Here is a 26,795-nt window from a genome sequence, read left to right on the forward strand (position 1 = left end):
TTACAGCTTCCTCATTTTTCCAATGGAGGTTTTTAGTTTCATAAAAACTTTTTTTTTTTTTCAGAGCCCTGTAAAAGTGAATCATTCCTGGACACACCAGGTCAGGGGACATGAGGGTTTATCATAGGTTAGAGCAAGTTACCCTGGTTACACTGCCTACAATACTGCCATGATCTCTGAAAACCCGAAAAAACACAACATCGAACTGTCAACTGGTGCACTCGCACATTCACACTATACACCTGTCTCAGTCATTCACACGGCCACATATTAATATAAAACAAAACAACTCAACATGAACACTACAAAGATTTAAAAAAATACACTTGGGAAGGTTGCATTGTCTGTGTGAAGTGTAGTAATATTCCACGGCTTGCGCTCCAGTTCTAGAACGCACAGAGAGGCATATTACATCTGTCCTTGAAGAGAAATGTAAGCATTTCTTGATATTGGATTTCAAGTTGGCTTTGGCAGATCGGGGTGCGATAGTTTCTTCCTGTGATTGCTCAATTATTGTCTTGTACCAGATAGCATACAGATAAAATGTATAGAAGACACACATATATATATATATATATATATGTACCCTAGTAGTGCAATACAAAAAATAATGAGGAGGTGGGAGGGGACAAGGTAATAAAATAACAGCATTCGTCATTCTGATGTGTCAGAGTTCTTATGTCTCCCAGCGATGCAGCTCAGCTTTTTAACGTCTTTGCTGTATGTAAAGTGCACCTGCAACTCACAAAGCATGGACGGGTTTTGCTGACATTGCGATTGTCCGAAAGCCGACTGTAACCAGAAGCAAAGAGCAGGGTCGCTGGGTAACAAAGTCAGTTTACAATCTTGCTATTAAAGACAGAAGAGGAGCATCCATTCTTGAACCTGCGGTACTTCGGCAGCCTACATCTTGGTGCAGGGATATGTTTATTCTAGCTCCCTGGATTCAGAGTCTCCAAAAGACCGGTAGGAGAGAGAAGAGCCTCATGCTCCATAAACCAAGGTTCCTGCTTCTGTGAGATTTCATTTTGGCCATAAAAGCCACATTTTTAACTTAGTAAGAGTGAAGACAGTGATAACATGATGTATGCTACACTTCTACATTTCTCTGTGTGCATATAGATCTATAGCTGAAAACAGAATGCAATTTTGCCTTCCATATTGTCCATGTGATAGTTGTATCAAACTTCATCTTCCTGTGTTTTTCACAATAGTTGCAAAAAGCAGACGTAAGACTGTACTGGCCAATTGGACATGCATCCACACATATTGAATGTGTACACACGTACATGCATATTTTCGGCTGTCTTCACTAAAGTTTTTTCATTGTGTCAGTGCACCTGAAGTTAGCTGAATGCCGGAACGTGTGTTCTCACATCATCTTGGAATGATGCATTTACAACACAGGAAGGTAAACTGTCACTGCAGGATTCACTGTACATGCAACTAACCAAGCACAGGACTGAGGGGAGAAAGCCAAGATCACCAGACAGCTTCCTATTGACTTTCAGAGCAAGGAATGCTGAAATTGGTTTTATGATAGGCTTTCCAGGTGTGGAACCTTTCTCCGTTCCGCCTTGATTATGCAACAGTGCTGATCCAGGGAAGGTGGGGGGAGGGCATGATAAACTGCCATCATTTTTAAGAACTGCTTTGTCTTTTCACAACTTGAACGACCATGGCACTGTTTCTCACCTCCTAGGCTTCTCATCAACTGGCAGTCTGCATTGAAGCCATATCAGGAGCTTCAGGAGTTTGTATGGGGTAGGAGGTGGAACACAGGTCGTTCTTGTCTTCACCAGTGTGTTCACAACACAGCCACATCCAAGGGCCTGGAAATAAAGGATGAGCCAGCTTATGCTCAGAGCTCACGAGCCATGGATTTGACCGAACACGAGTTGCAGGTCTTGGGCTGGGCTATCCCCAATACAGCGATGCGGCCCTTCAGCAAAGGATGCAATAAATTATGTTCAGCAAATGGCCGGCCGTGTGGAAGGAAGGTGTGGGAATCATGCACAAGCCCCTGACTCCAAAGCTGAAAGTCTTCTTTCAATGCACATTTTACCTGCAGAAGAAGAGGCAGACAATGAGCATTCTGTCCCCATCCACATGACACGATAATTTAGTTAACATTTGTTATAGGCCTTAAGCAGAGTACAGATAAAGCAGAGTTGCTTATCTGTAACAGGTGTTCTTCAAGGACAACAGGATGTTAGTCCTGACACATGGGAGACATCAGCAGATGCAGCCCATACCCAGCATGCCCTACACCACGCGCCCACACGGGGTCCCTCTTCAGTCTCGTAACAGAATTACAGTTAAAATAAAAAATAGAAACATAGGAGAAACCCTACTTCGCGGGGTGGCAGGTGGGTTTTGTGAGGATTAACATCCTGCTGTCCTCGAAGAATACCTGATACTGGTAAGCAACTCCGCTTTCTCAGAGGACAAGCAGGATGGTAGTCCTCACACCTGGCTGAATCCCTAGCTACAGGCTGTTCCCCAACACAAAAGGGGACGAACGGATACCTAACCAGGTGCCAATAGGCCCAACACCGGTGCTGTTGGTAACAGAGAGGGAAACAGTCTGAACCCAAACAAAGGGCTCTAGGTTGGGGGAGTTGGGTTCTCCATCTCAAATAGGTTCCGAAGGACAAACTGAATGTGTGGAGAGAACTCCACATTGCAGCCTTGCAGATCTCCTCCATGGGAACTGCTCACAAGTGGGCCACTGATGCTGCCATGGCTCTGACAGAATGAGTCTTGACACGAACCCCAAGATGTAGTCCCACCTGGGCACAACAGAAGATGCTGCCATGGCTAAACTTTCAAAAGGGAAACTTTGAAAATGAGAAAAATTCTTAGAAAAAAACTGAAAGGAGCAGCTACAAAAGTAGAAAGTGTGCAAGAGGCGTGGTCATTGTTAAAAAATACCATCCTAGAAGCACAGTCCAGATGTATTCCACACATTAAGAAAGGCGGAAGGAAGGCAAAACAATTACTGGCATGGTTAAAAGGGGAGGTGAAAGAAGCTATTTTAGCCAAAAGATCTTCATTCAAAAATTGGAAGAAGGATCCAACTGAAGAAAATAGGATAATGCATAAACGTTGGCAAGTTAAATGTAAGACATTGATAAGACAGGCTAAGAGAGCATTTGAAAAGAAGTTGGCCGTAGAGGCAAAAACTCACAGTAAAAGCTTTTTTAAATATATCCGAAGCAGAAAGCCTGTGAGGGAGTCAGTTGGACCGTGAGATGATCAAGGAGTTAAAGGGGCACTTAGAGAAGATAAGGTCATCGCGGAAAGATTAAATGATTTCTTTGCTTCGGTGTTTACTGACAAGGATGTTGGGGAGGTACCCGAACTGGAGAAGGTTTTCATGGGTAATGATTCAGATGGACTGAACCAAATCACAGTGAACCTAGAAGATGTGGTAGACTTGATTGACAAACTGAAGAGTAGTAAATGTCGATACCAACTTCTGTAATAAAATCGCTAAACATTTTGAAACTAAAGTACTTAACATTTCTGCTGAATTCTCAAACCTTCCTTATCCCACTCAAAAAATGAAGTACCCAGTCAATCATGGTCAGAATTCACCCCTACCTCAGACACTTCTATTCTAGCCATTATAAACAAACAAAAACCCTCCAACCCCTTATAATCCATGCTCTGGAGCCTTTTTCAAAGCTCTCAAACTTGAAGCCTGCTCTTTCTTACTCTTCTAGTTAATCAATCTCTAGAATCAGGTGAATTCCCCCACACTTTAAAAAAGACCTCTATACTACCAATCTTAAAAGCTAAAGCAAAAGATACATCTGATCTCAACAATTACAGACCTATAGCATCTCTTACTTCCCTGGCCAAACTAATAGAATCTGTAGTACTCATCAGTTAACCGATTTCTTACAGAGCACAATATTCTTCATATTAATCAACATGGATTTAGAAAAGGTCATTCCACAGAAACACTTCTTCTATCCTCTTTTGATACTTTTTTCCGTGCATTCGACTCATATACAGACTACATTATAGTTTTCTTAGATATATCAGCAGCATTCGATACCATTAATCATCAGATACTCATTTCAGGTCTTCAAAACATAGGCATCACAGTACAGTTTTGAACTGGTTTACATCCTTCCTCTCCAACCGACCTCAACAAGTCAATTATAGTCAGCACTGCTCTTCCCCATATATCATTAATTCCGGCGTTCCTCAGGGCTCATCTCTTTCTCCTATTCTGTTCAACATATACCTACTTCCTTTATGCTACATTCTATCCTCTCTTAATCTTCAGTTCAAAATTTATGCAGACGACATCCAATTTTTTGTCCCATATAAATCATCCTGGTCAGACACTCTATCTTTAGTTTCTCTATACTTATCTACAATCAACTCTTGGCTCTCCCACAATCGATTAAAACTGAATCCAGCAAAAACTGAGCTCGTATACTTAACTTCCATCTCTGATTCTTCATTAGGTCCACCATCACATCTTACAATTAATAATGTTACTATCCCCATAACACGCTCTGCTATAAGCCTAGGTGTAAACATTAATTCAGATCTTTCTCTAAAACAACACATATCCTCACTTACAAAAAAATCGTTTTTCAAACTACGTCTGTTAAAACATCTTCGTCCTCTACTATTTTACCGAGATTACAGAACCATTCTTCAATCCTTAATCTTCTCTGGCTTAGACTATTGTAATGCTCTCTTCCTAGGATTGTCAGACTCTTCAACTGATCCAAAACTCTGCAGCCCGGATACTAACCAGAACATCTTTACGTCATCATATCACCCCTATTCTACAATCATTACACTGGTTACCCATAAAGTTCAGAATAAAATACAAAATTCTCTCTATTATCCATAGTTTAATTCATAACCATAATCATACTTCTACCTGGCTTTGTTCAATACTGCGCATATACAAACCGACGCGACACTTAAGATCACTTAACCAAAATTTACTAGATATCCCTTCTCCTAAACAAGCCAGATTAGACCTCACTAGAAAAAGAGCCTTTTCAATAGCCGGTCCAACACTTTGGAACACTTTACCAAACCATCTTCGCTCGATATCCAACCCTGCACATTTCAAAAAATCTCTCAAAACATATCTTTTTCAACTTGCATTCAACACGTCTTCTAATTAAACTTAATCATCAATACCGAAATTACCTCTTAAACATAGTTACACCCATTACAATCCCATTTATACTACACATAACTACAACATACCTGCTCATTCACACGTTTCCAACTATCATACCCTTCTCCCTTCTTCCCTTTATCTCATATAATTTTACGCTCTATTTCTCCCACTTCCCCTTTCCTCCCGTTCCCTTCCCCCCTTTTTCCCCTTTTCCCCCAAAACAATAAGCCCATGGTTCCAAACTTTTTATATTTTTAATAACCTTATATACTAGCATTCTGTCTAGTTATTACCAATTTTTATGTAAAGTTTAAAAATTCCATTTTATTTTGATTATTTTATTTTGGTTTTAAATCTGTGAACCGTTTTTTGATAAAATTTCTTTTTTAAAAAACGGTATATAAATACTTTTTAAATAAAAAAATAAATAAATAAATAACCTGGACCGGGGTATACACCCCAGAGTTCTGAAGGAACTAAAAAATGAAATTTCAGACCTATTAGTAAAAATTTGTAACCTATCATTAAAATCATCCATTGTACCTGAAGACTGGAGGATAGCTAATGTAACCCCAATATTTAAAAAGGGCTCCAGAGGCAATCCTGGAAACTACAGACCGGTTACCCTGACTTCAGTGCCAGGAGAAATAGTGGAAAGTGTTCTAAACATCAAAATCACAGAACATATAGAAAGACATGGTTTAATGGAACAAAGTCAGCATGACTTTACCCAAGGCAAGTCTTGCCTCACAAATCTGCTTCACTTTTTGAAGGAGTTAATAAACATGTGGATAAAGGTGAACCGGGTAGATGTAGTGTACTTGGATTTTCAGAAGGCGTTTGACAAAGTTCCTCATGAGAGGCTTCTAGGAAAACTAAAAAGTCATGGGATAGGTGGCGATGTCCTTTCGTGGATTACAAACTGGCTAAAAGACAGGAAACAGAGAGTAGGATGAAATGGACAATTTTCTCAGTGGAAGGGAGTGGGCAGTGGAGTGCCTCAGGGATCTGTATTGGGACCCTTACTTTTCAATAAATTTATAAATGATCTGGAAAGAAATACGACGAGTGAGATAATCAAATTTGCAGATGATACAAAATTGTTCAGAGTAGTCAAATCACAAGCAGATTGTGATAAATTGCAGGAAGACCTTGTGAGACTGGAAAATTGGGCATCAAAATGGCAGATGAAATTTAATGTGGATAAGTGCAAGGTGATGCATATAAGGAAAAATAACTCATGCTATAGTTACACAATGTTAGGTTCCATATTAGGTGCTACAACCCAAAAAAGAGATCTAGGCATCATAGTGGATAACACATTGAAATCGTCGGTTCAGTGTACTGCGGCAGTCAAAAAAGCAAACAGAATGTTGGGAATTATTAGGAAGGGAATGGTGAATAAAACGGAAAATGTCATAATGCCTCTGTATCGCTCCATGGTGAGACCGCACCTTGAATACTGTGTACAATTCTGGTCGCCGAATCTCAAAAAAGATATAACTGCGATGGAGAAGGTACAGAGAAGGGCTACCAAAATGATAAGGGGAATGGAACAGCTCCCCTATGAGGAAAGACTAAAGAGGTTAGGACTTTACAGCTTGGAGATGAGACGGCTGAGGGGGCATAAACATGTGAGGTCTAGAACGGGTAAATGTGAATTGGTTATTTACTCTTTCGGATAGAAAGACTAGGGGGCACTCTATGAAGTTAGTGTGTGGCACATTTAAAACTAATCGGAGAAAGTTCTTTTTCACTCAACGCACAATTAAACTCTGGAATTTGTTGCCAGAGGATGTGGTTAGTGCAGTTAGTATAGCTGTGTTTAAAAAAGGATTGGATAAGTTCTTGGAGGAGAAGTCCATTACCTGCTATTAATTGAGTTGACTTAGAAAATAGCCACTGCTATTACTGGCAACAGTAGCAGGGATAGACTTAGTTTTTAGGTACTTGCCAGGTTCTTATGGCCTGGATTGGCCACTGTTGGAAACAGATGCTGGGCTTGATGGACCCTTGGTCTGACCCAGTATGGCATGTTCTCACGTTCTTAAAAAAAAAGCTGGGTGGACTGTTTGAGCTTCTGTCCACTCCAGGTAGAAGGCTAAAGCTTGCTTGCAGTCCAAACTGTGCAGTAGTCTTTCGCCTTGGTGCAAATGGGGCCTGGGAAAGAAAATTAGCAGGACGATTGACTGGATAAGATGGAAATCCATCACCACCTTAGGCAGGAACTTAGGGGGCATATGCAAGACCACTCTGTCATGTTAGAAGTTAGTATAAGATGGATAAGTCACTAAGGCCTAAAGCTCGCTGACCCTGTGCGCTGAAGTGACCAGCACCAAAAATATGACCTTCCAGGTGCACAGCAGCTCAAAAGGACCTTTCATCAGCTGAGGCAACACCACGTTGAGGTCCCAAGACATAGCGGGAGGCCTGAGAGGAGGCTTCAATTGAAGCAGGCTCCGCATGAAATGTACAACTATAAGCTGTACAGAGATGAGCGTACCATCTACACCCATGGTGGTATGTGCCAATCGCACTAAGATGAACTCTGACGGAGTTGTTTTTTAAGCCAGCCTCCGATAGGTGTAGAATGTAGTCAAGCAGTTTTTGTGTGGAACAGGAGAACGGATTTAGGGGCTTCTGTTCACATCACATGGAAAACTTCCTTCAGTCCCTAGGACTTTCTAGTGGAAGGCTTTCTGGAAGCTACCAGGACCCCAAGATACATCCTCAGAAAGATCAAGTAGCTGCAGGATTAACCTCTCAAGATCCAGGCTGTGAGCGACAGGGTCTGGAGGTTGGGATGCCGCAACCTGCCCTGATCTTGTATGATGAGATCTGGGGAAATCACCAGTCTGATCGGTTTCCGGATGGATAGCTCCCACAGGAGTGGAAACCAGACCTGTCTCGACCAATGAGAGACTATGAGGATCATAGTCCTTTGTCCTTGCAAAGCTTCAAGAGTCTTCACTGCTTAGGGAATTGGAGGATACACATAAAGAAAATCCCTGCCTCGATGACGGGCAAGGGCGTCCAAGGCTGGTTTGTCATCTGACCTGGACAGGGAGCAGAACCGAGGTACCTTCCGGTTGCAGGGGGACGTGAACAGATCTTATTTTTGGGTCCCCCAGAGGCAGAAAACCCGATTCGCTACCTGCTGGTCTAGGGACCACTCATGGGATGGATCTGAAAGCTCGACTCAGCCTGTCCGCTATTTGTTCTTCATTCCAGCCAAGTACATGGCCTACAGCACCATCCTCTGGGCTAGGGCCCAGGACCAGATCTGGACCGTTTCCTAACAAAGGAGGTACGATCCCATGCTTAACTGCTTGTTGACATACCAGATTGCTACTTGGTTGTTGGTCTGGATCAGGACAACTTTCTTGGACAGCTGATCTCAAAAGCCCATAGCGTGTACCTGATCACCCAAAGCTCCAGGAAGTTGATGTGACAAGAAAGTTCCTGCGCGGACTATAGCTCTGGGAGCCGAGACCATCTACGAGACCCTACCCCAGGATAGCTGCATCTGTGGTTAGCACAATTTGAGTACAGAGACTCCGAAAAGAAATCCCCTGTTCCAGATTGGAGAGTACCTGCCACCAGGACATAGAGTCCTGGAGACACAGCGTGACTCGGATGCAATCCTGGAGGCTCTGAGTGGCCTGGCACCATTGCAGCCTCAAGGTCCATTGGGCTCTGCACATGTGTAAGCGTGCCAAGGGAGTGACATAGATGGTCGCAGCCATGTGACCCAACAGTCTCAACCTGTGCCAAGCTGAAATCTGCTGGCTCAGTTTCACCTCTGTCGCAATGGTCACCATAGTAACAGCCCTCTAGTGAGACAGAAAGGCCCTGGCTTGAGCCGTGTCTATCAGGGCTCCAATGAAGTCCAATTGAGGTGACAGCCTGAGTTGGGACTGTGGGTAATTGAGAATGAACTTTAGTGACTCCAACACCCTAATGGTCAAGCGCAAGGACCTGGTGGCCCCTGCCTGAGCCAATTGACCAGCCAATTGTTCAGATACAGGAAAACATGCACTCCCAGTCTGCGGAGGTGTGCCACCACCACGGCCAGGCATTTTATGGAGACCCGTGAGGCAGATGCGAGCCCGAACAGCAACACCTGGTACTGGAAGTGCTGTCTTCCCACCATGAATCGTAGATACTTTCTGAGACCAGGGAAGATCTCGATATGAGTGTATGCGTCCTTTAGGTCGAGGAAGCATAGCCAGTCCCCTTTTTGCAAAAGGGGGAACAGGATGCCCAGGGAAACTATCTTGAACTGAAGAGGGACCCAGTGTGGACCGTGATATAGGGCATACTGGGCATGCTCAATGTGCCTAGTCAAAGTTTCTAGAAAATTGACATAAGTTTTCCGCATCGAGCTCCATCTGATGATTTCACCCATGTGTGAGGACTACCATCCTACTTGTCCTCGAGATAACATTCAAAATAAAAACCAAAAAACATAAAATAAAATACAGGAGAAACAGTACAGGATGTATACAATGAAGAAGGAGAAAGTAATTCAATCCAATAACTCCCCTCAGGTGTGGACAGGCAAGCAGGAATACAAGCACCTTGGGAAGTTTTCCTGAACTCCTGCTAGGCTCCTCCCATCTTCTTTTTATAATTAATATTTTTATTAAAGACAATGGTAAGAAACAAACATGTATAGATAACATTGCTTGGCAAATAAATTCAGATGCATATACAAAGTGTGCAATAAACTGAAATATCACTCAATTCCGTGAGGACAAAGACAAATGATAAATAAATAAACAAAGATATACTTCTATCAGATAAAATGTAAGATCCAAATACATAATATTATGTAAGCAAATTAATACAAATCAATAAAATTAGCAATGCCTCAGAAGTGTGTCTTGGTTGTTAGGTTTTTTTAAACCCCTACCCTCCCTCCCGCCCGCCCATCATTTTACACTTTACATCTTAGAGGTCCCATATTTAGAGAGACAACTAGATCAAAATAATTATACAAAGTGGGGCAAGAAACATGGAAAAGGGAGCACATAATACCAGATTTTATATCACAGGTGTACAAAATATCAGAGTAAAAGAATCTACATTTTTAGTTTTAGCCTCCTTCCAGCGTACATAAGGAGCCCAAATCTCATTGAATTTAGCAATATAATTGTTTTTGAATGCCGTGATTTTGCCCAAGCGATACATACATTAGATCCAGCCGCGGTCTTATATCTATAAGTTTAGGAACTTGATGGGATTGCCATAACCTTGCAATTTTGCTGCGGCAGTAACCATACCATGTTATACTAGCTTTTGTTGCGGTTTGTCTCCAATCGGTATTGGGGCATTTAACAGGGTATGTAAAGGAAGCAAATCAAATAATAAATGTAAAATCTATTGCAGCTACTAAGACTCCTCCTGCCAAAATTGCTGGATAAGAGGGTAATCCCACCAAGGGTGAAAAAAGGAGCCTAAACTGAGACAGCCCTTCCAACACCTATCTGAAATTATGGGAGGAACTTATGTACCCTTTCAGGAGTATAATACCAGCGTAGCAAGACCTTATATCCATTTTCTATAAGATTAGCCAAAATAAGACCTTTACCAGTAGCCAGAAATATAGCTCTCCATTATTCCTCTGGTAGTTTATGTCAAATATCTTGTGCCCAGGCTCTTATGTACATTGGTTTGAACTGAACTTCTCGATTTAAAAGAAGATACAACGTGGACAAAACTTTTACCATCTTATCTGCATTTCTACACATTGATTCAAACATAGAGACCCCTTTACATGAATTATTCATCATTTGAGAACTGAGTATAGAGTCTTAATTGTAAGTAAGCAAACACTTCACTATCCGGTAGTTCATATGAACGTTGTAATCTGGAAATTCTAGAAGGCATGGACGCCCCATTCATGCTCCCAACAAAGGATTCCCCTCTGCTTCCATAATTTATAGGATGGAGACACAAGTCCAGGAAGAAAGGTAGTATTATGTATAAAGATGTGCTATGATAATAGTCCCTATGGCCAGTCAAGTGTATTTTCCAGATCTTCCACACATGAAGTGTGTGATGCACCAAAAGGGGAACCGCATCTAAGCTCCTCCAAGTCTTTTTAGGTTGCCACACCATAGCAGTTAAAGGCATTGACCCTATTACTGCCTGTTCAAGACTACCCAAGGTTTCTGAGCACTAACCTTATGCCACTTTATAATAGCCCTGAGGTGAGAGGCCGCATGATAACATATGAGATTAGGAACACCCAAACCTCCTTGACTTTTAGATTGAAGAAGGACAGTTTTGCAACTCTGGGTTCCATATAAACTGCATGACTCTCCTCTGCCAGTGTTTCAATACGGCAACAGGAACTTCTATGGGGAGTGTTTGGAACAAGTAGCTTATTTTGGGCAAAACATTCATCTTTATTGTTGCTGTTCTGCCCAACCATGAGATATGATATCTATCCCATTCTTCCAAACCTTTGTAGATTCATGCTAGCATGGAGGATAGTTCAGCTGAAATAAATCCTGGCTGATATCAATATAGACCCCTAAATATTTTATTTTGTGAGAAGACCATTTACAAGGAAAATGTGCCTGAAGTAACCTTAAGAACATAAGAACATAAGAAAATGCCATACTGGGTCAGACCAAGGGTCCATCAAGCCCAGCATCCTGTTTCCAACAGTGGCCAATCCAGGCCATAAGAAACCTGGCAAGTACCCAAAAACTAAGTCTATTCTATGTAACCATTGCTAATGGCAGTGGCTATTCTCTAAGTGAACTTAATAGCAGGTAATGGACTTCTCCTCCAAGAACTTATCCAATCCTTTTTTAAACACAGCTATACTAACTGCACGAACCACATTCTCTGGCAACAAATTCCAGAGTTTAATTGTGCGTTGAGTAAAAAAGAACTTTCTCCGATTAGTTTTAAATGTGCCCCATGCTAACTTCATGGAGTGTCCCCTAGTCTTTCTACTATCCGAAAGAGTAAATAACCGATTCACATTTACCCGTTCTAGACCTCTCATGATTTTAAACACCTCTATCATATCCCCCCTCAGTCGTCTCTTCTCCAAGCTGAAAGTCCTAACCTCTTTAGTCTTTCCTCATAGGGGAGTTGTTCCATTCCCCTTATCATTTTGGTAGCCCTTCTCTGTACCTTCTCCATCGCAATTATATCTTTTTTGAGATGCAGCGACCAGAATTGTACACACTATTCAAGGTGCGGTCTCACCATGGAGCGATACAGAGGCATTATGACATTTTCCGTTTTATTCATCATTCCTTTTCTTATAATTCCCAACATTCTGTTTGCTTTTTTGACTGCCGCAGCACACTGAACCGACGATTTCAATGTGTTATCCACTATGACACCTAGATCTCTTTCTTGGGTTGTAGCACCTAATATGGAACCCAACATCGTGTAATTATAGCATGGGTTATTTTTCCCTATATGCATCACCTTGCACTTATCCACATTAAATTTCATCTGCCATTTGGATGCCCAATTTTCCAGTCTCACAAGGTCTTCCTGCAATTTATCACAATCTGCTTGTGATTTAACTACTCTGAACAATTTTGTGTCATCTGCAAATTTGATTATCTCACTCGTCGTATTTCTTTCCAGATCATTTATAAATATATTGAACAGTAAGGGTCCCAATACAGATCCCTGAGGCACTCCACTATCCACTCCCTTCCACTGAGAAAATTGCCCATTTAATCCTACTCTCTGTTTCCTGTCTTTTAGCCAGTTTGCAATCCACGAAAGGACATCGCCACCTATCCCATGACTTTTTACTTTCCTAGAAGCCTCTCATGAGGAACTTTGTCAAACGCCTTCTGAAAATCCAAGTATACTATATCTACCGGTTCACCTTTATCCACATGTTTATTAACTCCTTCAAAAAAGTGAAGCAGATTTGTGAGGCAAGACTTGCCCTGGGTAAAGCCATGCTGACTTTGTTCCATTAAACCATGTCTTTCTATGTTCTGTGATTTTGATGTTTAGAACACTTTCCACTATTTTTCCTGGCACTGAAGTCAGGCTAACCGGTCTGTAGTTTCCCGGATCGCCCCTGGAGCCTTTTTAAATATTGGGGTTACATTTGCTATCCTCCAGTCTTCAGGTACAATGGATGATTTTAATGATAAGTTACAAATTTTTACTAATAGGTCTGAAATTTCATTTTTTAGTTCCTTCAGAACTCTGGGGTGTATACCATCCGGTCCAGGTGATTTACTACTCTTCAGTTTGTCAATCAGGCCTACCACATCTTCTAGGTTCACCGTGATTTGATTCAGTCCATCTGAATCATTACCCATGAAAACCTTCTCCATTACGGGTACCTCCCCAACATCCTCTTCAGTAAACACCGAAGCAAAGAAATCATTTAATCTTTCCGCGATGGCCTTATCTTCTCTAAGTGCCCCTTTAACCCTCGATCATCTAACGGTCCAACTGACTCCCTCACAGGCTTTCTGCTTCGGATATATTTAAAAAAGTTTTTACTGTGAGTTTTTGCCTCTACAGCCAACTTCTTTTCAAATTCTCTCTTAGCCTGTCTTATCAATGTCTTACATTTAACTTGCCAATGTTTATGCTTTATCCTATTTTCTTCTGTTGGATCCTTCTTCCAATTTTTGAATGAAGATCTTTTGGCTAAAATAGCTTCTTTCACCTCCCCTTTTAACCATGCCGGTAATCGTTTTGCCTTCTTTCCACCTTTCTTAATGTGTGGAATACATCTGGACTGTGCTTCTAGGATCGTATTTTTTTTAACAATGACCATGCCTCTTGCACACTTTTTACTTTTGTAGCTGCTCCTTTCCGTTTTTTTCTAACAATTTTTCTCATTTTATCAAAGTTTCCCTTTTGAAAGTTTAGCACGAGAGCCTTGGATTTGCACACTGTTCCTTTTCCAGTCATTAAATCAAATTTGATCATATTATGATCAATATTGCCAAGCAGCCCCACCACCGTTACCTCTCTCACCAAGTCCTGTGCTCCACTGAGAATTAGATCTAAAATTGCTCCCTTACTTGTGAAGAGGAAATCGTTATCAGAGGCCATCCGGCCTGGGATAAAGCCTGCCTGGTCTGAATGTATACTGGAGGACATAAAAACATTAAGCCTATCAGCTAGAATCTTAGCCAAGATTTTAAGTCAATGTTTATGAGAGATATAGGGCAGTACGACCCACAAACCATGGGATCTCAACCCGGCTTTGCTAGTATGGTGATACCGGCCAAATTAGAATTTTGTAGGAGTGTATAATCACCTCTGAGAGAACTGAGCATCCTAGTTAGGGGAGGGATGAGAGAGTCTGAAAATTTCTGGTAGAATCTGGCCTTAAAGCTGTCCAGGACTGGAGATTTACCAGGTTTAAGCTTCTTAATGGCATGCATTACTTCAATATGTGTCATTTCCCTATCAAGACCATGGCGTTGCATCTCTGTCATTGTAGGTAAAGAGACATCAGCTAGGAAATCATCTATCATCCCCAGCTCAATAGTTGAATTTGCACTGTAGAGCTCTGAATAAAAACGAAGGCATCGCTGCCTAATATCCTTATTGGCAGTTAATAGATTGCCCCACTTGTCCTTAATTTTGACTACATTATTTTGTGTAATTTTCCCTTTCAATCTATTGGCTAACAATTTGCCCACCTTATTACCACCCTCGAAGTATTTTTGAAGTGCTAATTCCAGACGATGAGCAATCATCGCAGAATCCATCTCAGCCAATTTTGTTCTACAAGGAGCCAAATGTTGCAAATCCTGATTAGAAAGTGTCCTCTTATGAGATTTTTCAATGGAAGATAGATGGTCTATTAACATTTTTCTCTCCTTTTCCACCAGGTTTTTCACATAAGTGGCTCTTGCGATCAAATGCCCTCGAAGTACCACCTTTAGACAGTCCCAGACTACTACCGGAGACATGTCCTGAGATTCATTGTTTTTTAAATAGTTCTGAATAGTTTCCATTAATTGCAGTCGACAATCCCCATCTTCCAGCAATCTATCATGCAACCTCCAATATAGTTGGCCTTTATCATAGTTATGAAAATGCAAAAGCAGCCAATTGGGGCATGGTCTGACCATGTTATGGGTTCAATATCAAATGCTGTCATCCTATTAACTATACCTTTATCCACAAGTAATAAATCAATGTGTAAATAAAATTTATGTGGGCAAGAAAAATAGGTATAATTCCTGGATCTTGGAAATCAAGATCACCAGACATCTATAATGTTCTCTCGGGAGAGGAGTAATTTTAAGCTACATCAACTAGCCCAAGAGTCCAGGGAGGAGCCAAAAGAATTAACCAAGGCTGGGTTTAAAGTAACACAAAATCCCCTATAATTATATATCCAACTGCTTTCTCTTTAAGAGCTTCACCCAATGGATAGAAAAAGGGACCTTGCTTGAAGGCGGGAGTCTTCTGTGTCCCTCCAGTGATGGTAAGGAAATGGATTGATTCAAGTGAAATTGTAAGAAGGAGGGGACAGTGCGAAGCTGTACTGTTCCTGGAGTAAATCGAAGGAATGGTTTCCGACAGGATAGTGCCTGTAGTTCCGAGATGCGACAGAGTACCGTCTTTAGTGTTAATAGGCGTAGCGACAGACTGCGCATCGGTCTGAAGGACGGTCCTGCTAGGAAGTCCAATATTAGATTGAGGTTCCATAGAGGGACCAGCCACTTTAAGGGAGGTCGGAGTTGTTTAACCCCTTTTAGGAAACAGGCCAAGTCCGGATGTGCCAACAGATGGTTTCCGTTCACCTCAGCCCTGAAGCAGGGGAGGGCTGCTACTTGGACCTTGAGGGAGTTGAGAGACAACCCTTTCTTCAGGCCGTCCTGTAAAAATTCCAGAATCATGGGGATCTTGGCCATTCACAGGGGTACCCCACGGCCCTCGCACCAGACCTCAAATATTCTCCAGATCCGTATGTATGCCAGGGACGTTGAGAACTTCCACGCGCGAAGCAAGATGGCAATCACGGCCGCCGAGTAACCGCACTTCTTCAGGCGAGCCCTCTCAATGGCCAGACCATAAGAGAGAATTGAGACAGATCTTTGTGAAGAATCAGGCCCTGCTGGAAAAGGTCCCTGTGTGGGGGAGGCACAGAGGACCCCACGAGGAGCCTTCGCATGTTTGCATACCACGGGCATCTGGGCCAATCTGGGGCCACTAGGAGGACTAAACCTCTGTGGTGTTCTATTTTGCGGATGATCTTGCCCAGTAGAGGCCATGGGGGGAAGACATACAGTAAGTCCTCCTCTGGCCTGGTCTGGATGAGGGCGTTGATCCCTTGGGAGTACTGATCTCATCTGCGACTGAAGACCTGGGAGACTTTCGCATTATGAGTTGTGGCCAGTAGGCCATGGCCGGGAGGCCCCAGCGATTCACAAGAAGCTGGTAGCCTTTGGTTGACAGCGTCCATTCCCCCGGTTCCAGGCTTTCCCTGCTGAGGACATCCGCTGTTACGGTGTCTTTTCCTGCGATGTGAGAGATCGAGATCCCTTGTAGGTTTAACTCTGCACATTCCATAATGGGATCAATTTTAAAAGACACCTGATGGCTCTTGGTTCCGCCCTGGCGGTTGATGTAGGCAACCGTTGTTATGTTGTCCGACATCACCTGGATCGCTTGCCCCTGGAGCCTGTGGCTGAACTGCAGGCATGCTAGTCTGACTGCTAGAGCTTCCAAGCGGTTTATGTTCCAGCTTGCCTCTTCTTTGGTCCATTGTCCCTGGGCTGTCAGTTCCTGACAGTGAGCTCCCCACCCTTGGAGGCTCGCGTCTGTCATGAGGACGATCCAGTTTGCTGGGGATAGGTTTACGCCCTTGCTTAGGAGGATTTCCTGTAGCCACCACTGGAGCAGAGAGCATACCCTCCATTGGTAGGTGGAGGCAAATCGAGTAGTCTTGGGACAGTGGGTTCCACTGTGACTGTAAGGAGCTTTGGTGAGGTCGCATGTGAGCCCTCACTCACGGTACTACTTCCAGTGTTGATGCCTTGAGGCCGAGGACCTGAAGATAGTCCCACACCTTGGGGTGCATTGTGGTTGTCAACCGGCGTACTTTTTATCATGCCCATCAGTTTCCTCCTCCTTGGGGGAGGGAGGAAGACCTGTTCTGCTTGGTATCGAATCAGGCCCCCAGGTACTCTAAGGACTGGGAGAGCTTGAGGCTGCTCTTGTCCATGTTCACGACCCAACCGAGTTCCTGTAGGAGGGACCTGACCCTGCTGGTCACCTGAAGGCTCTCTTCCAATGACTTCATCCTGATCAGCCAGTCAATCAAGTAGGGGTGCAACAGGATCCCTTCTTTCTTCAGCGCTGCCGCCACAATCTAGGGACTGTTGCCAGACCAAAGGGTAACGCCCAAACTGGTAATGGCGGCCCAGGCATGCAAAGCGTAGAAAATGCTGGTGGTCTTGATGGACTGGAATATGAAGGTAGGCTTCAGAGAGGTCCAGGAAGATTAAGAACTATCCCGGCTGCACTGCCATTATGATGGAGCGGAGAGTTTCCATGTGGGAGTGCAATATCCGCAGATGACGGTTGACGCTCTTGAGGTCCAGGATGGGCCTGAATGTGCCTTCCTTCTTGGGCAAGATAAAATAGATGGAATAACACCACATATTTACTTGGGGTGTGGGTACCGGAGTTATAGCCCTCAGACTGATGAGCCTTCAGTGTGGATTCCACTGCCAGTTTCTTGAGCTGGAAGTGGCAAGGTGAAATCATGAACCTATTCCGAGGGATGCTGCGAAATTCCAGAGCGTAGCCTTTCGTATGATGTCCAGTACCCATTTGTCGGACGTAATCTTGACCCACTGCTGGTAGAAGAGGTAGTCGACCCCTATCTCCTCTTCCCGTAGATGGGTGTGCCCAACTTCATTGGGAAGCTCGGATCGAGCCTGAGTCCGAACCTGTCCCTCTTTTGGGTTGCCGGTTCTGAAAGGACTGAGACCTCCCCGAGGGAGGAGGTGACTGGAACGATGGGTTGCTGTAGGGCTGGAGGTGCTGGAAACCCCTGGACCGACCCCTCATGGGAAAGGGGCGCTGAGACCTCTTTTTCCTGTCTTCCAGTAGTCCGAGGCACTGGAGATTCGCCCCATCTACTGGCTAGCTTCTCCAACTCACTTTCGAATAGGAGGGATCCCTTAAAGGGCATCTTTGTGAGGTTCACCTTAGAGGTTGCGTCCGATGACCAGTTCCGCAACCATAGCCGTCTTCTGGCCGCCACCACTGAGGCTACTACACTGGCCGAGGTACGCACTAGGTCTGAGCTTGCATTGGTTAGGAAGGCTGCAGCGGGTTCAATCACCTCTCCGGCATGTAGCCCAGAGCTATCTGCCTCTCTTGAGAAGAGCAAGCAGGAGCGAGCCACCAGGGCACAGCAGGAAGCGATCTGTAGTTTCATTGCCATCGCGTCAAAGGCTTGCTTCAGGATGGATTCTAACCGCCTAACGTGAGCATCCTTCAAAGCTGCCCTTCCCTCAACAGGGATGGTTGTTTGCTTTGAGACGGTGCAGACCATGGCATCCACTTTGGGAAAAAGCAGGCATTCCTTGACCGCTGGGTCCAGAGAATACAAGGCCTCCAAGGCCTGACCTCCTTTAAAGCTTGCCTCCGGGGCTTCCCATTCCAGGTCAATCAATTCCTGGATGGCTTCCAGCACTGGGAAATAGCAAGAAGCTTTACGAAGAGACACCGGGATGGGGTTCTTCTTTGACTCCGCCATAGGGTCCGTGCCTGAAACTCCCAGTCTTCAGGGTCTGGGAGACTAGTGCCGGTAATTCATCTCTGTGGAAGAAACGAAGCATAGTCCGGTATGGTTCCAGGCCTGGAGAGATTTCCCCGTCCTCCAGTGGATCCCCATCAGCATCCGTGGTATCTGGATCCCTGTCAGGGATACTCTTGGTGAAGCATGGCATGTCTCGTGGCCCGCAGGCAGGGCCAGGAGAGCGAGGCCCCTCCCAGTTGGGGTTCAACTCGGAGAGGGACCAGAGCTGACTGCGCCTGAACAAAGGCTTGGAGGCCCTGAAAAAATTCCAACCAAGAGAAGGCCGCTGGATTCATATTTGTTCCAGGGGAATCAGGGTGGGGGCCACTGAACTGCCCTTTCCCGGAGAGGCCGCCTTCCCACAATTGCTCAGGTCCGGGGAGCTATCGGATAAGGTCGGGATGACTCATCCTCCAACTGGGATGGGCTGAGTTTGGAAAATTTTTGAGAATCCAGCCCTCCCTGGGCCGCTTCACAGTGCTGAAACAGGCAGGATTCCAGGTCAGACTGTGTGGCTCTAAAATGGCAGGCCGCACAGAGAGAGTGTCGCCTGAGCTTCTTTGCTGCTGGAGCCATAGCCTGTGTGGCTTGTGCGTTCAGCCGGTTATTACCTATCGTGCACGCACTGACTCGCCTTGGCGCCATATGTCTAAGTGTGGTTGTGCGCGCGGTTATGCGCGCAGCTATGTGCGTATTTACGTGCACATTAAGCGCACAGGCCAGCCCACACCGCTCATAGACAGCCGAAGGGGGAAAATGTCACCTTACTAAACCGCGTGCAAGGTGGCACCGACACAGATCGCCATGGGGAGAGTCGACCGAGCCAAAAACGGGGCCTAGCCCATCGAGCAGGCCGCTCAACCTCCTCGGAACCCCCTTCCCTTGCCCGAACGGAGATCGTGAACGAAATCTGTACAGCGTGCCGAGCAAAGAGACCAGAGGAAAGACTTATCGAAGCCCTTCCACGTCTCTGGATCGGAGGAGATCGTCTCTACAAACCTGGTCTCAGCACTCACCGGCTTACAGAGATGATCTCCGGCTGCGGGGGGGGAGGGCTTTGGCCTTCATCACCACGCTCGGCTTCTGCACCCGCTGCCTTTCAGCTGCTTCAGCAGCTAAGTCCACACCGGGAAGCGGCTACCGGACCAAGGCACACCTCTGAGGGATCTTAGAAATCACCTCAGGAATTCTCAACTGGGGGAGACTCTTAGATATCGCCGCAGGAGGCGGGTAAAGGTAAAAATTTCTTTCTTTATGTTAGTGCTGCAATCCTGCTAAACCGTGCTAGTGTGAGGATATCATCCGCATCTGCTAGGAGAATGAGAGATATTGAAGAGCTGAGGTCACTGCAGGGGTTATCTAGGGGGACGTCAGCTTTGAAATCTGACTCCATCTCCCATCTGCTAGCAGAGGAACACATAACCCACTGGTCCTGAGTCCATCTGGCTACACGCTAGGAAAGCACATATTACCCCACTCCCTCTTCCTTGTCTCCATTGCACAAAAGCTCTATGTATCACTGGTGTCACCCTCAGCAGTACGAGCTACACTCCTCCAAATACCAGCTTGCCTGGTTCTTTGTCCTGTAAAGCACTTACACTTGGTGATGTCTCTATGTCCCCCTGCTCAGTCATGAAGTTCAGGATCCCGTCCATCAGCAGCAGCGCCTTGTGGTACCGCTGCACACAGTCCTCCCGGTGATGGAACATCTCGTCTAGTGCGGCAGACTGCACCTGTAGCAGGAGCACAACCGTCGCCGTTTATATCACCCAACAGACTGGACACAGGGCTGTTATCACTAAGCGATCCAGCTGCCCTTTCATGCTGCAGCCATTGGGTGTCAACATTCACATGACTTGACGGGTTCCAGATCATTCATTCATATGCAAGTAAGATGCTCTCACCCATACCAGGGCAGAAAAGAAAATGGGCGTTTTCCCTCAGGGTCCCGAAGGGAAAGGATATACAAGTAGCAGCAGCAGTGCCACTTCCTGCCTCCCTTACCATCTGCACGGCATAGCTGAAGATCAGTTTCTCCGCAGTAATGCTGTTGATCCGATCCATCAGCTTCTGTTTGTCAGCGAAGAAGCGCTGCAGACGCAGATTCAGGCAGTGGCAGGACGAGACGCTGGATTTATACAGCTCATTGAGCTTCTTTACCACTGCAAGAGAGAGAGAGAGGAGAAGATGCCTTTCATCCTCTGCTTTCTGCCTTCTTACCACACTACATCTTCTCTCTCATGTGCTGCCTGCCTGTATGCCATTAACTGGTTAGCAAAGCTTAATATTTAATTTCATTTACATTGTTAAATGGACATAAACAGAAATTTAAAACCGTTAAATCGGCACAGAACCACAGGCTCTCCGATGCCGGCTAGTGGGGTCCTTACCATGTTTGACAGTCGAGGAGAGGCACAGCTTGCCGGCTTTGATTTGCTCCATGGCTGTTTGCAGGCCCACAGAGAGAAGCTCTGCTGCCTTCAGGTACAGCACCAGCTGCTCTGCGTAACTGGGAAGGAAAATTCAAATCACTCAGTGAACTCCGCTATAGCGTGTCCTCTACCCAAATGTTTGTAGAGACAAACGATTCTTAGCAAGAAAGACAGCAACCCGGGATAGACAGATTTAAAAAAATGGTGTTTCACACAGAAAGGGAACAACGTGTCTGCTTTTAAATGAGGAAACCAGGGATGCTGAAAGGACAGACAGGCTTCAGTGAGGGAGGGGGGTTCTGAGTGGAGAGAAAAGCTCCTCCTTCCTACAGAGTGTAGCACTGAGCGAGGGGTCTGCAGGACTGAGCAGCAAAGATGAGGACATTGTAACGATGAAGGGGACAGGACTTTGGCATAAAATCAATGCAGACAGGGAGGGGAAATGAGATCCCGAGGCATGGGTGAAGCTGTCACAAATTCCCTTTCTGTCTTAATCCCTGCATCACTGGGACAAGGAAAGCAGAAAGGGACTTAAGTGGTAGAAAGACAGAAAAGTGTGACCAGTTTACTCCCTCTTTCCACCAGTACAGCTGGTTTTGCACACAAAGGCTTCTTATGCTTGTGTTAAAGCTCACATGCTGAGCAAACGGAGCATCTGACTAAATGATGGCTCACTTCTGAATTCTGCGGTTCCCAGTAGTTTATGCTGGATTAAATTTAGGAAGGCGAGGTCATTGAAATGCAAAGGCCTAGGGGAGGGGCTGGGCTGCTGTGCGTTCTTACCTCCACTCTCTGCTAAGCAGGCTTATCTGATCCGCTACGACACTCTCCTGGAGCTGGTACTCGGATGTCACTGAGCAGCCGACCTCGCTGGTGCTGCCCTTCACTGCAGCGATCTCCATCACAGAGTGTACAAAGGCCAGAGTGAAGCGCAGGCTGTGCAAGATCTCCGTGTGCTCCTGCTGTTAAGGAGACCGGCGATACGGAGGTCAGTGGTGGTCATCGGGCCAGAGTCACCGCTAACGTGATCAGCAGTTGAAGAACCGGGTGCAATCACAGGCTGCATCCCATAAAGCTGCTGAACCTGAACATGACCTGCAGCAAGCCAAGCTCCGCCTTATTCCCAGCATCAGTGGGAGCAAGCAGCGGGAGGCAGCCAGGAAATGTGAACCTTGGGCAGGGGGTTTCAGAAATAGACAGGAAGCAATCTCCTGCTCTCCTACTCATGCAGGCAGTCTGCAGGCACAGCTCTTCAGAGCTGGCAGAATACATGCGACTCTTCTTTCCCAGTTTGCAAAAGCCCCCCTTAAAGCAGTAAACTAGAAATCTGAAGTATTTCTCTCTCACACCAAGAAGCAATCTTCTGCTCTCCTACGTAGGCAGGCAGTCTTGGTGAATGTCACTTAACGTTCCCCGCTGTTGCTGCTCCCCACACAGCCCTGCCAGCTCACCTCAGTCATAAATTTTAGCTCTGCTATTAAACTGACAAAATCATATTCTTGTGTGAGAGAGAAATACTTCAGGTTTCTAGTTTACTGCTTTAAGGGAGACTTTTGCAAACTGGGAAAGAAGAGTTGCATGTATTCTGCCAGCTCTGAAGAGCCGTGCCTGCTGCGGGGATGATGCAAGTGGAACACACTGAAGACTCCAATGCAGCCCAGAGGCAGGCGTAAAACAGTCTTGGTGCCATCAAGTCAACGTACAAACTCACCACAACTGCAAACAGTCCCAGGTGAGAAAAGGTTAGCTAAATTGTACGTCTGTACGGGTGGGCTCTGTTCTTCATGAGTTTGTAAGCACAGAAAGCTCAACGGCTTTCTTAAGGTCAGTCACTCACACTTTGTATGGATTATGGGGGATCAAGTTCCCATATTTCCCGTGGTAAGGGGGTGGCCGCTTTCCCATTTTATGTAGAACCCCCTGGCTGCCGTGTGGACTCCCACACTTAACTATCTGGAATGTAGACACTTCTGAACCTCCGATACAATCCTGACAGATGTATAATTTTTTAGTTACCAAAACGCTTAATAGTTGCTTGATGTGGACTTTTTTTGGTTTTTCTGGGCAGGGGATTGAGGGTAGGAGATGGCCATATCTCTCAAAGTTTGTAGTTCTGCATAGGCCATACTGACATTCTGGAAGTAAAATATTTTCCCTTCTGACATACAGAGAAGACTCTGTCGCTGGGAGGAGGGGGAACAGAAATAATTCCATGTATTCTGTGAAACCCTCTTTTCTCTGTCCTAGCACACTCTTGCTCTCTCACTCGGTGGTGAGAGTACTCCTTTGTGCTCAGCCTATCCCGGGCCACGATGGTATATACTCACCTCCATGAGCGTTTCTTCGGGCAGCTCGGGCACCTCGAACATCACTGCACCCTCCAGATTGGCCGCTAAAGAGTCAGCAAAAGGGTAGCGGAGGCTTGAGGGTCCTTCCAGCACGTCAACGCCAGCTCCTAGGAGAAAATGTCTGCCACTGAGGGACCCCCCAGAGCTCTGGGAGCTGGAAGACCCCACTGCAGAGAGAAAAGAAGGCTCTGATCACCCCGGGCATTAATACCAGAGGAGGAAAAGCAGCCGGCACTATGCAAATGAAAAGCCTGGAAACCTCAGAGTGCTCACTGCTCTTACTGGATCTCAGACACTGCTGATGCTCCGCTGGTGCAACCGAATTGCTTGGGATCTATTCAAGAGTGAAAACAATCCTGCAGGACCCTCCTGCCTCTCCTCCCACCCCACCCTCCGTCTCACATTCTCGAAAGTCATCACATTCAGCTGCCATTTAAGTTGTCCTGTACGGTAAGAAACACTGCCCGGTTTTTAGGCTGACCTATTTAGTTTAAAAAAAAAAAAATCTATCACCGCTGTCAATTGGCTGCCTGTTGTTCTGCGTTATACACACCAAATTCCCTAATTCTGCTATCAACTGTGAATTGGATTTACAATTTTATTATTATTATAATAATAATAATAATAATGTTAAGGAAAACTCGTTGCTCCTTGATTTAGAGCACTGTGGTGAGGTGAGCAAAGAGAGGAAGCGCACAGAGGTCTTTCGGGGATGGGATGGCTGCAATACTAGGAGGCAGATCTTCACCTGAGAACAGCCGGGTCCTGGTAGTTTGGGGCGGTGTGGTACCACCAGGTGGGGATCCCACAGTGAAGAGGACTGGCGTGGGGCTGAGCGAGCTTCCTGCCTGTGCAGCGGTCTGCAGGTTTCCGCTGTAACCCGGAAAGGGAGCTGAATGAGGGAGAGAAAGAAACACAATGTCTTATTGATATACCTGTCACCTCTGTATGCCACAAACTTCAAGAAAGATGCCTGCAAAAGTAATTAACTACACCTTCCTGTCCAGACCTGGCATGGCCCCAACCTAGTTCCAGGGATGCTGACTCAGAAAAGGCAGGCCACACAAAAACCTTATTTATGTCACGGCAGCATATACCACATGCTTGCTGCTTCCTCCTCCTCCAATGGGCAAGTTGGTTCTGCCACTGTTTTGCACTTTAATCATTCATAAAAGGAGAGCCTTGAATTCAGAGCACCCTACAGTGTTTCACATTTCAAACCCAGGAATGGATGCTGTGTAGCTAAGACCTGGAAGGGGGTTACAATGACAGCTGAAGTACAAACACAACACACAGGTAAGAAAATGTTATGTTCTGAACTTTTTCGAATCGGTTGGAAGGAAGAGAAGGACAGGGAGAACAGGTGAGGGACACCGCTCCCCCTCCCCCAGCCAGCTTTTCACTCCGCCATCCACGTCCATCCCCACAGGAAGCCAAGCAGCATCCATCACTGGATCCCCAGGTCACTAACTGTACCCATTGCTGGACCGTTGTCTACATGCCACAAACTGCAGCAGCAAGCGTGTGCTCTGAAAGAGCGGCATTTTCTCAGTGTTATCATTTCAAGGGTTCCAGCTGGGGATGGGAATAGGAGAAATAACAGGAAAACAGAGTCTATGACTTTACACTGCAGGGCCTGCCAACATCCATAAGCCAGAGGTTTACTTGGAGCTGATGAAAGCCACGGGTGACTGAAACCACAGGCTAAGGAGCCCAAAAGGTGAAGCCAGGGCCATGTTACCTGTTATCTCCATCGGTTTCTCGGCATTAAGGCTGTCGTTACTGCCAGTGTCTGGGACTTGACTTCCAAATGCAGCTTTCAGCAGCAGGTCCGTCAGCCTGCCAGTGCTAAAGGATCTGACAATCAGAAGAGAAAGATGTGGGGTTTTCTGTTAAGACACTTTCAAAGCTGCTGTTCTGCTTTTGTGCTTGCCAACTCAGGTTAGAGGATGGTATTATTCACCCTTGAAATCACATGGATGGTTTCTAGTTAACCCCTTAAGAGTTAAGCAAGCCATAAACTTGCTCACCAACCCACAAGGTAAATGATAAGCCCTGGGGAACTAACTCCTTATCGGCCTTCTTACCTGCCAAAAGGCCCTTTGGTATCCTCCAGGTGCCGCAGCCCCAGGCCTGCCTGCTGGCAGTGGTAGCGCCCCATCTCCTTGAGGTCTGGAAGGGTCTTGTTACGGGTTGGGGTCATCACCATTCCCTGGTGCGCCAGCAGCGTGATCAAGTTCTGGGAAGTCGGTGCCTTTTGGAACTCGAACGGTGATATGGTCTTACAGGAAAGACAAACAGAGGGCAGATTAGCACCTGATATCGGAGAGACTGTGTCTGATCCGATTCAGTGGCCCATTATGCTTAGAAAGCCAGCATTCTTTTTTCCAATGTATTCTCCCTTTATTAAGAATGGATATCTTCTCCAGTCTAATCCCAACATTTCCACATCTTGCTCAACTAGGAGAAGGCATTTAAGTAAAGAGCAACCAGGCCTACCAACTTAAAACCCCCTTCATTCTGTCGTTACCACCAGTCTTATTGCGTGTCTGAACCCTACCACCCGCCCCAGCTAGCCGTGCTTCCTTTAATTCAAATTTATATGGGCAAAGCTTCCTTGGTCCCTTTCAAGATACCTGCAATATAACGATTCAGAATGCACCCAAAGCTTTTAACTTTGCTGGGTCCAGGAAAGGATTCCACGTCAAGTTACCTTTGTAGGGGAGCCTAGTATGGTTGGCAAGGGGCTTCTCTGCATGAATTCAGACAGCTTGGGCGAAGACCTCATCTGCCTGTAGGGCTGCAGGGGCTGACTGGCCAACGAGTGGCCACTGTTAGGTACCACAGGTTCTGAATGCAGCTTCTTCATCTTCTGCCTGCAGGACTGCACGTCTGACAGGTTGGGGGCACTGTGGAGCCTGGAGCCCAGACCTCGGAGACAGTGCTCTGGTGTGGAAGTGCCTGGGGATCCCAACACATACACAAGTTCATGCAAACACAAAACCAGGGCAGTAAATCCTACTACTGCTGTTTATCCCTGTGCTTTGCCCCGCTCTTTAATC

General features: G+C 45.5%; 1 protein-coding gene across 1 annotated transcript; it reads right to left on the reverse strand.

Annotated features, from left to right (window-relative positions):
- Window positions 1-1,861: 1,861 nt before the first annotated feature.
- LOC115082552 (serine/threonine-protein kinase ULK1-like) lies at window positions 1,862-26,795 on the reverse strand. Its single transcript, XM_029586768.1, has 10 exons — window positions 26,447-26,795; window positions 25,821-26,014; window positions 25,475-25,590; window positions 24,482-24,625; window positions 23,713-23,900; window positions 22,169-22,347; window positions 21,344-21,462; window positions 20,958-21,115; window positions 20,552-20,686; window positions 1,862-2,065 (listed from the first exon to the last, which is right to left on the reverse strand). The coding sequence occupies exons 1-10, from the start codon at window positions 26,600-26,602 to the stop codon at window positions 1,862-1,864; spliced, it is 1,593 nt and encodes a 530-aa protein (XP_029442628.1). The 5' UTR covers window positions 26,603-26,795.

This window comes from Rhinatrema bivittatum, unplaced genomic scaffold, assembly GCF_901001135.1.
Source record: "Rhinatrema bivittatum unplaced genomic scaffold, aRhiBiv1.1, whole genome shotgun sequence".
Taxonomy (NCBI): Eukaryota; Metazoa; Chordata; class Amphibia; order Gymnophiona; family Rhinatrematidae; genus Rhinatrema; species Rhinatrema bivittatum.

What these genes read in the sequence shown, in the direction of transcription:
- LOC115082552 (XM_029586768.1), bottom strand. Translation starts at nt 26,602, where the DNA reads ATGAAGAAGCTGCATTCAGAACCTGTGGTACCTAACAGTGGCCACTCG. An exon ending in GAAACCGATGGAGATAACAG is followed by an intron (nt 24,626 to 25,474) that starts GTAACATGGCCC and finishes TCCCTCATTCAG; the next exon opens with CTCCCTTTCCGGGTTACAGC. An exon ending in ACATAGAGACATCACCAAGT is followed by an intron (nt 2,066 to 20,551) that starts GTAAGTGCTTTA and finishes CTTCTTCTGCAG; the next exon opens with GTAAAATGTGCATTGAAAGA.